Raw genomic sequence first — 14,454 nt, 5'->3', positions numbered from 1 at the left:
TTAGATCGTGTAAATAATAAGCTAATACTACTTTGTACTATAAACTATAGTGTACGCTGTACACCCTACTTACTGGTTTTTGTTGCATCAGTCTGCATCTCTCGATTAATTCTTGTGTTTCTCCAACAGCTTCGCTCCAACAAGGCGGCAAAAAATGCCCATGCTCTTTGTGAGCTCATTCCCAGGTCTTCAGTAATAATGAAGCTCATGTATAAGTTATGTAAGTAAGCAATCACTCATCTCCCTGTTTTTCTGTGTGTTCCACTGCTAGTCTATTCTTTACATCACTTCCTCCTTCCCATGCTTACAAAATCAGTGCTGGCATCATTACTCTCATCCAATAAGTTTCTTGCCTTCCTTCTGTTCTGTGTTTAAAATCTCAGTGCTTTTCTGTCTTTGTGCAACCCACCTCCTTCTCATCTTCATCTTCATCACCACCAGCATCAAATATAACAGATCGTAACGCTATGCCAAGGCTATGAATACTTTAAAACTAGTGCAAAACTTTGAGTGTACACTTAAAACAAATAATTGTTTCACCCTAACTAACACCCAGTAAATTTATGTAAACTGTTCTGAGACAATGATTGCAATGTATTGTAACTTTAATATTGATTCAGACCTCAAATGTACAGATTCAGTACTGCAAAAAACAACAACAACAAAAAAAAATCAGTGTTTATCTAAATTTAAGAAAGTTAAAATTACGGCCATAACTAAGAACTGATTAAAAAAGTGAAAATGAATCATTGTAACAAAATGAAAACTTAAAACCCCTTCTATATTAAATATAGAATAAATCTAAAACAAAACCATATTCAAAATCAATCAAATCAAATCTCTAATCAATGTCACAAACCCATGAACAAAATATTAAGTAGATACTATGCAAACAAGTTTTAGGAACAAAATTTCCTCTAAGAGTCAGAAAGTCTGTTATCTAATCAGAGGTGTTAGCAGAGACAACACATCCTCTAGTTTATTCAATGTAGTGTTTATGTAGAGTAAATTATTTCAAATTAAATGCAGAATATTTCTGTAAAACTAAAGTTATGATAACACATACGTCTTGCGCACTGGTTTTCAAAGTTAGAGCACGTATTTCCTTTTGTTTTTTCTATGTGAACACATAAATGCTAAAAAAGTCTTGGATTCTCCTTCCTATGGAGATTTTGAGCGGGATTAACAAACTTGAATGTCCCTCATTATCTTTGTTCTCTTTCACACCATTGGTCAGAGTTGTCCCACGGTTATCCACGACACTCTAATCTGTGACGATCAGTACACATAAAATGAATTAATAAACACAACAATGGATGTTCAGTGTAAAAAAAAAAAGGTTGTTCAACAATAGTATGCAAAGGTTTATACAGGCTAGATATAATGTGTTAGTAAACAGATTTACATTGCATATATACATATATAGGACTTGCTGCCACATTAATGTCCAATGTTTAAACTTTCTGCTTATATATAAAAAAGTCGTCTGTTTGGTATTTGTTTCCTTCCAATCATATTCTTTTCCCATTAAGATCAGGATAAAAGTAATATCTATGGGACAGGGCTTTTATTTTTTAACACATGTAACAACATTCATTAGGAGAGCAATTTCCTGGACTTGCTGGTTGTTTTGTGCCCTGGAGCTGTTTACTTGCTGCTGTTCTAAATTTATCACGAATTTGATGCAGTTGTTAGGTCACGTGGCCCCCGTGACGTACCAGCACTCATTTTGCGCCCGTGTCATAACGGCACAACTCATCTCTCAGGATCAGCTGTAGATCTGATGCCTGCTACACGCTCTACATAACTTTAGTTACAGCGGGATGATGGGTGATATGTACCATTACCCGGTTTTCTTTGAGTCCTACGGTCTCCGCGAAGAGCATATAAAAGGAATAGAAACATATTTCCGTTGCGCCATCTCGGGCGGAGGAGACTGCGGCCCACTGATAAGACTGGGTGAGGACGTCTATGGTATTGCTTTCAGATATGAAAGGGGTAGGTAAATCATTAATTTTAATATGGGTACATATATTTAAATATATTTCGTATGCTTTTTCACGAGACGTCATATAGTTGTCGAAGTATGCAAACGGCCAGTCGTAATTATTTGTTTATTATTTTCTTTTTGCTAAGATTTGCTAAAAACAGTCAGAACAACGAGGTTTAAAATATTGAGGGAAAACTTAATGATGAGCTGCATGAAAGAAAACCTGAACAGGAAGAGTCTATAAGGGTCTATCGAAAGTGAAAGTTAACCATTCAGTTAAGGCTGTGCGACAGAACTGAAACGACCAGTTATTATGTAACTGGTGGTATCTTCTTCTCTATGGATGAGCTGTTAAGGAGAAGACTGGAATATTGCAGTACACTCAAGTACAAATGCAGTTTTTGTTGCATCAGTGGAACAAATGTGGGTTGACAGAGGTAGTAAAATCAGCAAGTAGGGGAGACCGAAGATAGTTGTAACATTTTTGACATTTCTGTCTGTAAATTGGAGCTCTTTTAAGGTGGTGGATTCAAAATGTAATGCAAAGTATTTACATGTCTCTGCTATTAAATAGTGCAGCTATTTTCTCTGCAGCACAATTACCCATTGCATGGTGTGGCCTCAAACACGAAGAGTGAAATGTTACAATTAACCCCGTAGTCTGGGTGAGTTGTAACATATCCTGGGGTGAAATGTAACACAATGAAATAAGGGTATTAACAAAACATTAACATGTAATCTTTGTTTATTCAACACATGAATGCACTTAGAGCCATTTATGTAGCTATGTGTGTGTGTGTGACAGAATGCAGAAATCTAGCTTTTGAACATATTCCAACCCCCCAAAAAAGACAAATTATGGAAAAATGTAGTTGTTCACCAGCATCGCAATTCCATTACTTTTTATCATGGCTTACCTTGGTGTGGTTTGCAAAGTGCTTCAGAAAGATGAGGAAATCTGTTTCTTGCACCCATCCTGATTTATTTCCACTACCAGTACTTCCTACTGGTCCATCTCTGACACAGTGGTCTGCATAATGTATGTGTGGGAACACAAACAGTGGAGGAATTGTGTTGCCAATGGCATTAACCGCATATACAAATGCGACCAGTGAACCTCTCTCTGCTGATGTCGTTGCCCCAACTTGGTTAATATAAGTTAAAGTAATAGTGTGGTAAGTTGTAACATCTGCATTATTGTTACAACTAACCCAGACTGTTGCTGTTACAACTGACTGACTCCTATAGCCATGAACTAGCTAACATTACAGCCAACGGCTAAAACATTAGCACTAAAGACCTACACAGATTATATCCCCATAGACATACAAATAACATAATTTAAGTTTGATGAGTTTAACTGCAAAGCAGATAATGCTATTAGACATTGAAATAAAGTAGAAAAACTTACTTTTTGGCATACAAATTACTTTTTTTCATGTTAAATTGTCTGTGTTTGACAAAATGTGCTGATTTTTCACATGTGATAGCAGAACTGAATTGGGCATGCACAGGATGAGTCACATCATTTGAAACTTAGCCCTGATTGGAGAAATTGGAAGTGTTACAACTGACCCATGTTACAACTATCCCAGGTCAAGTAAAATCGGCAATAAATCCAAGGGCAAGTTGTTGAAAGGCATTTGTAACATATGACAGGCATGAGATGTAAAGAATAAAAGGAAGGAGGCTTTAAAGAAAATAATTTACTATATATATAACTTTTTTAATTTAAATGTAAAACAAATCCACTGTATAACTCCAGATGTCTGTCTACAGATCAGCAGCGAGTCCTTAAAAGATCAGAGCATGTTTTGGAGCTTGGAGATCGTCATTTGGTGATCACAGTCCGAGAAAGTCTGGAAACTTACACCATCCCCACTGCTACAGTAGCGGTACATTTTGTATATTAATTTAATCAAGGTTTTTAAATGTGGAATAGCTAATAAATTTATAACTATAGGAACACACACAACACACACACACATCATCAAATCATCAATTTATATATACACATATATATATATAAGGTGGTAAGGTGGTCTTTGTTGCCGATTGATACCTCCTCTCATTTGCATTTCTTCCCAATCACAGACTCCTGAGAACATTCCTGCCTCGTCTCTTCCACCAAGTGATGAAGAGTATGAACTACACGTTGATAATTATCTCCTTCGTTACCTGAAAGAATGTCCACATGCTCAGCAAGAACTTGAGAACATGCTTGCCTGTTTAGCCTGCTCTGCTGATCTTTACTGTGAGGAGGGGAGAGTTTTAGTCAGGAGGCGAGCTCAACCTGGTGCTGCAGATGAAGTTAGTGATTGGAAAGCTGAGGTAGACGCTCTCTTTGGTGGCTACTTTTGCCATTATGAGGTCAACCCTGACAAAGTTGAAGCTTTGGTTCAGTCCAGCAGCTCTTGTCAGACTGCAGGTGAGGTGAAGGTGTACACAGATGAGTCTGGGATGGCTGTTGTTGTTGGAGAACTGTCTCTGGTTCATGCCAGGTTGTTAGACATCGAGCAGTCTTCAAGTTTACGTGACAATATGGCATCTCTGAGTTTAAGAGAGGAAAGCACAACCATTGCTAGCTACAGCCTTTGTGATGGGCTCCAGGTGTTTGTGTGTCAGGGTGACATCACCAAGCAACACGCTGATGCTCTGGTTAATGCAGCCAATCAGGACTTGGACCACTCTGCAGGTGTTGCTGCTGCACTGAGTCGAGCTGGTGGTCCTGAAATACAGAGAGAGAGTGATGAATTAGTGAAGTGTTTGGGGAAAATTCCCATAGGAGAAACAGTAGTGACCACAGGGGGTAACTTAAAGTGCAAGAAACTGCTTCATGCAGTTGGGCCTGTAGGTGGAAAAGCAAGTAACAGAGATAAGATGTTACTGGAGAAAACTGTGCATTGTGCTTTAAATTTATCAGAAATAATGGATTTTCAGTCCATAGCCATTCCTTGTATCAGCTCAGGTGTGTCTGGGGTTCCTCTCACTGTGTGCACTGAGGCAACTGTTGCTGCTGTGAAGGACTTTGGCAGTGTGGGAGGTCGAAGTGTGAGCAAAATCATCCTGATTGATAACAGAGAGGAGGCGGTGAGGGCCATGCAGGAAGCATGTGACAGGCTTCTCCAAGGGATAGATACACCTGATGAAGATACAGCAAGAGGAGCCACTGCCAGAGCTCCTGGAGGCAGAGTCCACATGGAGGTTATTCAGGGATCGATTGAGAGCCAACAGGTGAGAAACACTGCTGTAATTAAAATAAACAACACCTTGCAATAAAACACATTTTCTAAGCCCACCAAATCTCCTGCTCTTCTCCTAGGTGGATGCTGTGGTGTCTCCTATGGTTGGCCATGATCCTCTCTCTACCCGTGTTGGAAATGCTTTGTTTGAAGTAGCTGGACCACAGCTGACCACAAGGTTTAGAAAGGAAGAGGAAGATGAAACAATGCCTGGTGACTCAGTACTGCTGGAGGGCTTACCTGGACTTCAGTCTAATGCAGTCTTCTTCCTCAATCTTGTTCCCTGGGATGGTGACCCAGACGGAGTTGCAGTCCAGGTGAGATAGTAAAGGAGGGATTTTATTATTCTGTCTGTTTGTGAGGACATTTTTTAATGAAGCCATTTGTCATAATGCAGCATTGTTATGTGTTATAGGTTCTTCGAATGGGCATCAACACAATCCTATCTTCTTGTGCGAAGAAAAGATTCAGATCTGTTGCTCTTCCCGTCCTCGGTGCTGGGATGGCCCTGCAGTTTCCTGTCAGTGAGGTGGTGAGGGCTTTAAAGGAGGAAGTTCATGTATTTGAAGAGGAGCAGGTGGGCATCACACCACTCCTGATCCGCATCGTCATTCACCCCGATGACGAGGACTCACACAAGGTAATGACAAAGCACTTTTCCTTAAATATTGGCTCCTAACCATTAGTGTGCTGAGTGTTGAAAAACACTTTGGAAAAGTAAAGTTACGTTCCATATCAATATTTGTTTCATTTTACTTTGTAATGAATCGTTTTTTCTTCACTCTATTACATGAACTACACAAGATAATAATAATTACTTTTTTCATCTGCATTTCCATCTGATGAGTTTTTACAAGGATTGCTATTGATGTTGATACTTTGTTGTCTTTGCAGGTATTTGATGTTTTCCAAAATGACAATTTCACTCAACATGTTCACCAAAAGGTCCACGATCTAGGTGAGTATAGAATACTGAGAAAGAATGAAAAATAATAATACCCAAAGTGCTGGAGTAATGCATGTAAATTTACCAAATTAACAGCCTGAGGGCAATAGCTCAAACTCTTAATGGAGTGGATTATTCAGACAGTCCAATATTTCATTATCCTTCCTAATGATTTCCTTTTATTAATTACCAGATACTTCTTCCAGTAAACCCCTTTGGCTCTAACACTAGTTTTTCATTTAGAAGTGTGTGTTTTGTAAGTAAAACTATAAACTATCTACTGCTTTCTGTTCAAAACCTCAAACCACAAAGAAACGTCTCTCTTTGCAGCAGCAAAAAAAAAAAAAAGAGAAAAAAAACAAGAGAGAGGCAAATGTACTTAACAGAGTCAACTTTCTCCTGTAGAGTCAACAACGATGAGGTTGGTCCTGCTGGGAAAAACTGGATCTGGGAAAAGTCACCTGGGTAACACCATTCTTGGAGAGGAGCACTTTACCTTTTATGACTCTCCAAACTCTGGAACAATGAAATGCCAAACAGAAACCAAAACAGTCAGTGGAAGAAGCATCACTCTGATCGACACCCCTGGTTTCTTTGACACAGGAAGGTCTGAGGAAGATCTGAAGCCTGAGATAATGAGCTGTATGACAGAGTGTGCTCCTGGGCCTCATGCTTTTCTCATTGTGCTTCGAGTGGATAAATTCACAGAGCACGAGCAGGCTGTCGTCACTAAGATAGTTCAGTATTTCTCAGATGAAGCTCTAAAATATGCTGTCGTTGTTTTCACTCACGGTGACCAGCTCAAGAAAAAGATGAAAATTGAAGATTTTGTCAGTCAGAACAAAAATCTGAGTGATCTGGTGTCAAAGTGTGATGGTCGGTGTCACGTCTTTGATAACAAACACTGGAACAACAACCAGCCAAACAACTACAGGAGCAACCAGTTCCAGGTGGAGGAGTTGCTGAAAACAATAGAAAAAGTGGTGGTGGAAAAAAACGGAGGTTACTACACAAATAAAATGCTGCAACATGTGGAGACGGCAATACAGAAACGGGTCGAGCACATTTCGTACTCAATGCCAGATAAAACTGCAGAAGAGATCAGAAACCAGGCTAAATCTGATGTGTGCAACAGGTTTCTGACCAAACTGACAGGGATTGCAACAGGAGCTTTGCTCGGTGCTTTTTTTGGTGTAGCAGCGATGGTTGGATTAGCTGTCACAGCCATGAATAACGTAATGTTAATGAACGCTGTAAAAAAGGCTCCAGCATTAATGGGAGTGTCGTCAGCAGCAGCAGGAGAAGCAGCTGTAGGAGTTGCTGGAGCAGCTTGTGTGGCAGTAGCAGCAGCAGCAGGAGGAGTATTTGGTGGCTTCATTGGAAATGAAGCAGCTAATGATGCTAAGTCCCCATCAGATGCTGCACAGAGAGCGTGTGAGGCTATAGTGGAGAAAGGAAAGTCTCTTATCAGGTTTAAGTGAGATTTTTATAATTATCATCCAGGTAGTGGAAGGGAAAAAAGCATCTTATTATTTCTTGATGTTCTTACACTTCACATAATAACTGCATAATAATACTACATACATCGAAGAGAACATGTTAAATTATTTGGAATCAGGTTTGTTGGCAAATTGTTGAATACTTATCTAGCAGTTACCTTTTTTGTGGACTTTTTGCATAATCTTCTGAGGGCCTTAATGCATTGTAGTCATATTTTTTTTCCTGTAGACGAATGTCTCAGACCGAGAAGCATCACAGACAAACAAGTCAACAAGTAAGTCAAAAAACTGTGGTGGGAGTTGGTTTTGTTAACTTGTCATGGAATATTTAGTCATGTTACATATTTCTAAGATATTGTTGACCCTGTTTTGTCCCTGTTGCTTTTAAGCAATAAAAAAAACTAATTTCTGGGGAGTTTTCCATTTTTTCCAGTTCTTCTTTCGTTTTGAGAATACTGCTTTTAGGCAGGATTGTCATACTGCACTTACATGCTCTGATCAATGGGGGGAACTCTAGCAAAGAAATGTATGTGTGTCATGAGATGCCACTACCAGCAATAAGAAGGTCTATTAAGTATGTTTGCATATGTGAAACACCCACAAGGCGGTGAGAGGTCAAGTTCTGGATCTTAAGAGTAAAGAAAGGCAAGAGCAGTGTGTTAGTACTACATGAAATGTTGGATGTTTGTGGTTTGTACTCGTAGTCCATATATTTACTGTGCAAGACTTGGATAGTTACCTTATTTTATTAATGAGCAAATCTGTCCTGGATGTACAGTTTGGGTCATCCCGCATTTACATTGTTTTATTGTATTTTTAGCTTAATCTACCAGCATTTAATCTCATTGCAGATTTAGTTTTTCTCCAAATCTGTTTTGCTAGCTTTTTTCACCCTTACAGACTTGGCAACCGTCAGTCTTTAGAACGACTCCTTTGTGAACTTGAGAAAAAAAAAAAGAGTGAGTTTGCATTTTTTGCATTTTCTTGTTACACATGTTTTAAAAACATGCAGTTGATTCTTGGTTATTTTAAGGTTACTTTGTGGTTAATAGTAATGTGTAGGAGATGACACAACAATGAATGGACAATACAAACAAGGCAACAAACAGTACTACAGTGTAAAACTACAATGTAAGCCTTGTTATTCTTCCCCAAGAGCATTCCTCAGACTCTGAAAGATGCAAATGCAGCAGTGAATTATAGACTCTGTATGCTCGCTAGTCTCTATGACTGATAAACTGATTTGTTCTATCTTCCCCTTTAAAATGAATCATTAACGCAAATGTGACGACAATTAAAGTGGGTGGACATTGACTGCACTTCAACACTTGACCTGTTTCCACTTCTCCACTTCTGCTGAAAGCAGACAGTTGCTGCTTTCTTTGCCAAGATCTTCAGAGATATGTCAACTCAGGGACAGTCCAGTTCTGTTTCTTAATAATACCGCAACTAAAATGGCTAGCAAGCAGCAAAGTCAGCAAGATGAGCCACATGGAGTTGACCTGGACTGCATTCAGTTTTCCTGTTCAGTGTGTTTGGATCTTCTGAAAGAACCCGTCACCATTTATTGTGGACACAGTTATTGTAAAAGCTGCATTGAGCATTGCTGGGATGGAGAGGAGGAGAAGGGTGAATACAGCTGTCCTCAGTGCAGGGAGACATTCAGCCATCGGCCTGTTCTCAGGAGGAACAACATGCTGGCCGAGGTGAGGGGACAGAAATGAACTTAGCACAGACTCTGTAGTTCACAGATAACGTATTAGTCATATTGTTACATAAGAAATCATCCCCCCCTTTTTCCTGTAATTGTGTAAATAATTAAACAAGTGGAACTGGTTTTGTACCAGTTTGTACCAACATATTTATTTGAACTCCAGAGTTTAACCATTTTTATGTGAACACACTTCCTTATGAAGCCAGCCTCAAAAACATTCTATTTCTCTTTACAGCACATCCTAACAGTTTCTGTCTTTCTGTCTAGGTTGTGAATAAGCTAAAGAGCACAAAGTCAACATGTCCTTCTCTGGTCTATGCCAGCCCAACAGATGTTGCCTGTGACTTTTGCTGTGGGATCAGAATCAAAGCCACCATGTCATGTTTGACCTGCTTGGCATCTTACTGTCCCACTCACCTCGAGCCTCACTACAGTGTTGCTGTGTTGAAGAAGCACGAGCTGGTGGCAGCTACAGTGTCAATACAGGAGAAAATGTGCACGAAGCACAGCAAGTTAAAGGAGCTCTACTGTGAGCAAGATGAGCAGCTTGTTTGCTCTTTGTGCACAGTGGATGAGCACAAGGGCCACGGATGTGTTTCCGCTTCAGCACTCAAGGATAAGGCAAAGGTGGGGGCAAGGAGTCGAGCACATAATGCTACCTTTCAAAGTCCAAATGTTTCTGTGCTCCCAAACGACACGTGGCCATCAGACGTACTCATTAATTACATTACTGATTACTAATATTTAAATGACTCACTGGATGCAACCGTGCCTTCTTGCAGAATCAGCTGGCTTTAAATCAAAGGAAAATCCAGGACAAAGTCGAAAAGAAAGAGAAGAAGCTGAAAGAACTGAGCCAAGCTGAGGAGAGTCTCAAGGTGTGGAAAAGCAATGTTTTCAGATCTGATATGTGCATTCAACTGCTGGGTGAATGAGATAGCTGCTGAAATGAGCTTTAGTGTGTTAACATAGTCTCAGTATTTAGCTCTGATCAAACTTGCAATAAGATTTTTACCCACTTGAGGGCACAAACAAGCACTGCTCTCAGCATTTGTTTTTGATTTGCTCTTTTTACCTTTACTTTGAGAGACGTGCTGTTGATCTGCAAATTCATTAGCATCATCAACAAACATGAATCCTCTCATCTGATGACTTTTAGTTTAGCATTCTGTCTTTAGGTGTGATTTGTGCACCACAGGTGGTTGTTAACTTAGCGTCTTTTAATGCTTAATATATCCTCTACAATTGTCTCGGTCTGTGGGGTTCAAAGATCAAGTCGGGTTGTTGTTTTAACTGAATAAAGATAAACTTTTAAACTAAAAACAGATCTGCGATGTGCCAACAGAGTTCTGCTCTGATTTCCCTGAACGACTGTGACAAGATCTTCGATGAGCTCATCTCTTCCATGCAAAGAAAACAGAGTGAGGTGAAGCAGCTGATTAAAGCCCAAGAAAAAACTGCCACCGCTCAGGTGGAGGACCACCAGTCTCAGTTGAAGGAGGAGATTACAAAGCTGAAGAGAACATACGCTGAACTGGAAAAAGCTTCGGATGCAGATGACCTCATATATCTGATGCAGGTATAGCTGCTTACAACATAGCAAAGGTTTTCCTGTAAAATACCTGATTTCAAAGGCCTAAAAAAAGAGAGAACTGAACACAATTCAATCCAAATGGCCAAAATGAACATTACACCAGATATTCTAGACCTGCATGAGATCGTTTAGATTTATGATGGGTTGCTTAAAAAAATTAACATTTTTGTCTTCTCCTTATATTTCACAGCATCTCTCCACTTCCTGGGATTCTCCAGATGGCTCACCTGGAGCTCCTCCTCAACGCTCCTTTAAAGACATAACCGAGTGTTTGTCTGAGCTCAAAGATAAACTGGAAATGTCACTGAAAGAAACATGGCCCATGATCTCAGCCACAGGTAACAGTTGGAAATGTAAAAAGAAAAAAGAAAGCATTGTGGATGAGTTGCTTCATAGATACCCAGTGATTTTTTTTTAATAACTCCAGTTTGTTTCCTCACAGTTTCATATGTTGACTTCTCACTACCTCCGGCCCCCAGCAGCAGAGAAGAGCTTTTACGTTGTATGAAATTCACTTGAAACATTATAAAATCATATAGTAGTCCGTTACAGTTGAAAATAGTGGTAATATTGATCGTACTTGCTATATTTTTTGCCAGATGTTTATCCCCTCACACTGGATGGGACCTCAAACTATCGTTATCTCCACCTGATATGCGAGAATCGCAGGATGAGGCCTTCACCCGGCCAGGCTTCAGCGCATCTGGACAGGTTCACTAAATTTCCCCAGGTGCTGTGCAGAGAGGGTTTGTCCAACCGGTGTTACTGGGAGGTAGAGGGACATGCTCGCATTCTGTCTGTAGCAGTGGCTTATAAAAACATCAGCCGGACATCAGATGAGTCACAGTTTGGCAAAAATGACAAGTCCTGGAGTTTAGATTGCACTGCAGATGGCTTTTTATTCTGTCACAATAATGTAGAAACCAAGGTGCCCGGCTCTGGTCTCTGCAAGATTGGAGTCTTCCTGGATTATAAAGCAGGTACTCTGTGTTTTTATCGTGTCTCTGACCCAATGATTCTAATCCATCAAGTCCAGACTGCATTCATCCAACCTCTTTATCCTGGGGTTGGGATAAATTATGAATGGTATGATACTGGAGTATTTGCACAGCTGGTTAAGTTATGGTAAATCTTTTCGAAGTGATAGAGATGTTAAATATTTTAAGATCCCATCTCTAAAGGATTTTGTCATCCATCGCAAAAGCGTAGCACATGAAGTTGGGAAGTATAAAAATACAAATTCTTCGTTACTATACTTAAGTAGAATATTCAGGTATCTGTACTTGAGTAGTAGAGATACCTGTACTTGAGCTTCAACTTTTTTAAACAAATATTTCTAGTGTAATTTCTAGTCTTATACTCAGGGATTAAAGCCGGAACGAGTGCAGGTCCTCGTAAATTGTGGCTGTGGTACCTCAGCATATATTTAGTGCTACTGAAAAGCAGCAAATATAATGAAAGTATTTTTTTAAGTGGTAGGTAATTTCAAATGCAACATTTCTATTAGCTCAACAAACGTCGGCAAAACACACACAAACTGTTTTAGCGCAGTGTGTTAACCCTAAAGGTTCAGCTGCTGTATCTCACAGTGTGACAAAGTGGGTTAACAGTTGGAATACTCATTACTTGTCTCATAAGTATTAACTTTTTACACATTAAGCACATTATTCTCCACATGTTAGTGATGGCCATATGGCACAGATTCAAGTGGCTCTGCATATTTTTGGCTGCCAGATGGCACCAGATAGGACTGTGTTGAAAAGCTTCTAGTGTTGAATCATGTTTTGATAAAAGCTTCAGTTTTTTTTTTTTTTGTTTTTTTTTTTTGAAAAAATAAATAAACAAATAAATGCCTGTCTAGAGTTTCTGGACTTCAAAGGGGTGATGATGTCATGTCTGATGTACCCAGGCTAAACCAACACGTGCAGCATTAGGAATGTTTTCTTTTGTTTGTTTTCAGGTAACGAAGTGATTTTTCAAGACTATCTTTAACTTTAACAGAGCCATTTAGCTGTATTTATTCAATTCAATTCAATTTCATTTAAATAGCACCAAATCACAACAAAAGTCGCCTCAAGGTGCTTTATATGGTACAGTAGCTCCTACAATAATAGATACAGAGAAAAACCCAACAATCAAATGGCCCCTATATGAGCAAGCACTTTTGTGACAGTGGGAAGGAAAAACTCCCTTATAAACAACTGAATCAGGTGCTGAGCCTGTGATATACTGAATGAAGGTTCAGACGTCACTCATCATGTGGCTCTCGCCAAACGAACCAAGCCTCGACACAGTGCTTCTGAAGGAGTGTGTTATTTTTTTGGACACATGCGCTTCAACTTCAAATGGACCATCACTGCTGTAAACCCAAAATGTCTGCTGATTCTTCTTATTTACACCCTTCTTTGACACTTGAGCCAGACTACTTCCCACACAAGGAGAGAAAAGAGTGTGAGAGAACTTTACTCAGAGATAGAGAAAGATGTAACAAAAGAAAGGACAGGAAAGGAAGCCGAGAGCTTAGATTTAAACGTAAGGAGTGCTCATTCATGCTTGATAAACTGCAGACTTAAAGATTACATGTCATGTTGTCATTTGTAATCATATACTGGATCTGTATGTGACATGTGTTTAACCCTAAAAGATCGTTGGGTTTCCCCACCTGTGAATCGCACTTTAACCCTGGACTATACTAGTTTTGTGATTAGACGTGGAGGTTTAAATCAGACAACAGAATCTTTTTGTTTCTTTTACTGCTTGGTTCCTACATAACAGCTTCACTCTGACCACTTTCATTAGAAGTACAATCCAGATTTAAATAACATTTGTATTCTTGTATACTAAAATTGTTTTGTTTTTATATTAATATAGCACAAGTTTCACATACATGTGCTTAAAAACAAATGGTAAAAATACTTTTAAGGAGCTACTTTTTTTTTACTTGGAGTACATTTCAGAGGCTGTTTTTTTCACTTTCACTTTTACTTAAGTTGACACATGTATCTCTATCTCTAAAGTTTTAACTTTTTAAAGTTAAAGAAAAAATCTGCACATAAGCGGCTTCTGTGGGGACCCCTTTCCCTTCTTGAGACATATCTCTCTCTTTTGATTTTCTTTTTTCTCTTTTGAATTTGATTTAAAACAGGAACTATATTTTCCTCATAATGGTGGCCAGTAATGAACTGTTCATGTTCCACCTTCAATAAAAATCAAATGAGCTCACCTTAGGCACATCTAGGCAACATTGGGGAGGGAGCTGCTGCTGCTTCGCTCACTCTGACTGTATCTGAAATTAATAGCCATACATCTATTTGGATAGACATAGTGTCACAGCTATCACTGGCTTGCTGTCTTTAACAGCTGCCGATAGCTAAACTATTCTTAATCTGTTAATTGTATTCTGTTCACTTTTCTTTTGAAAAAAAAATATTATACCTGACTGCTCCCAGTTTGCTTTTTTGTTGGTCAT

General features: G+C 39.2%; 2 protein-coding genes across 4 annotated transcripts; both read left to right on the top strand.

The window, feature by feature from the left end:
- Positions 1-1,732: 1,732 nt before the first annotated feature.
- Positions 1,733-8,088, top strand: LOC113019194 (uncharacterized). 3 transcript variants are annotated; one of them, XM_026162742.1, is made up of 7 exons: positions 1,733-1,959; positions 3,770-3,885; positions 4,085-5,224; positions 5,313-5,549; positions 5,648-5,872; positions 6,127-6,190; positions 6,584-8,088. In XM_026162742.1, the coding sequence occupies exons 1-7, from the start codon at positions 1,824-1,826 to the stop codon at positions 7,657-7,659; spliced, it is 2,994 nt and encodes a 997-aa protein (XP_026018527.1). In that variant the 5' UTR covers positions 1,733-1,823; the 3' UTR covers positions 7,660-8,088. The 3 variants fall into 3 exon arrangements, with proteins under 3 accessions (XP_026018527.1, XP_026018526.1, XP_026018528.1); XM_026162741.1 differs by having other exon boundaries at positions 1,733-1,998; XM_026162743.1 differs by lacking the exon at positions 3,770-3,885 and having other exon boundaries at positions 1,935-1,998.
- A 558-nt stretch (positions 8,089-8,646) lies between these two features.
- Positions 8,647-12,777, top strand: LOC113019199 (tripartite motif-containing protein 47-like). The gene is made up of 7 exons (XM_026162752.1): positions 8,647-9,383; positions 9,659-10,018; positions 10,174-10,269; positions 10,737-10,970; positions 11,176-11,323; positions 11,428-11,487; positions 11,585-12,777. Exons 1-7 carry the CDS (start codon positions 9,132-9,134, stop codon positions 12,112-12,114), a joined length of 1,680 nt encoding a protein of 559 aa, XP_026018537.1. The 5' UTR covers positions 8,647-9,131; the 3' UTR covers positions 12,115-12,777.
- Positions 12,778-14,454: the final 1,677 nt, after the last annotated feature.

Source organism: Astatotilapia calliptera, chromosome 3, assembly GCF_900246225.1.
Source record: "Astatotilapia calliptera chromosome 3, fAstCal1.2, whole genome shotgun sequence".
NCBI classification, from domain to species: domain Eukaryota; kingdom Metazoa; phylum Chordata; class Actinopteri; order Cichliformes; family Cichlidae; genus Astatotilapia; species Astatotilapia calliptera.
The sequence above is the reverse complement of the archived record's forward strand: the minus strand, read 5'-3'. Positions and strand labels throughout refer to the sequence as shown.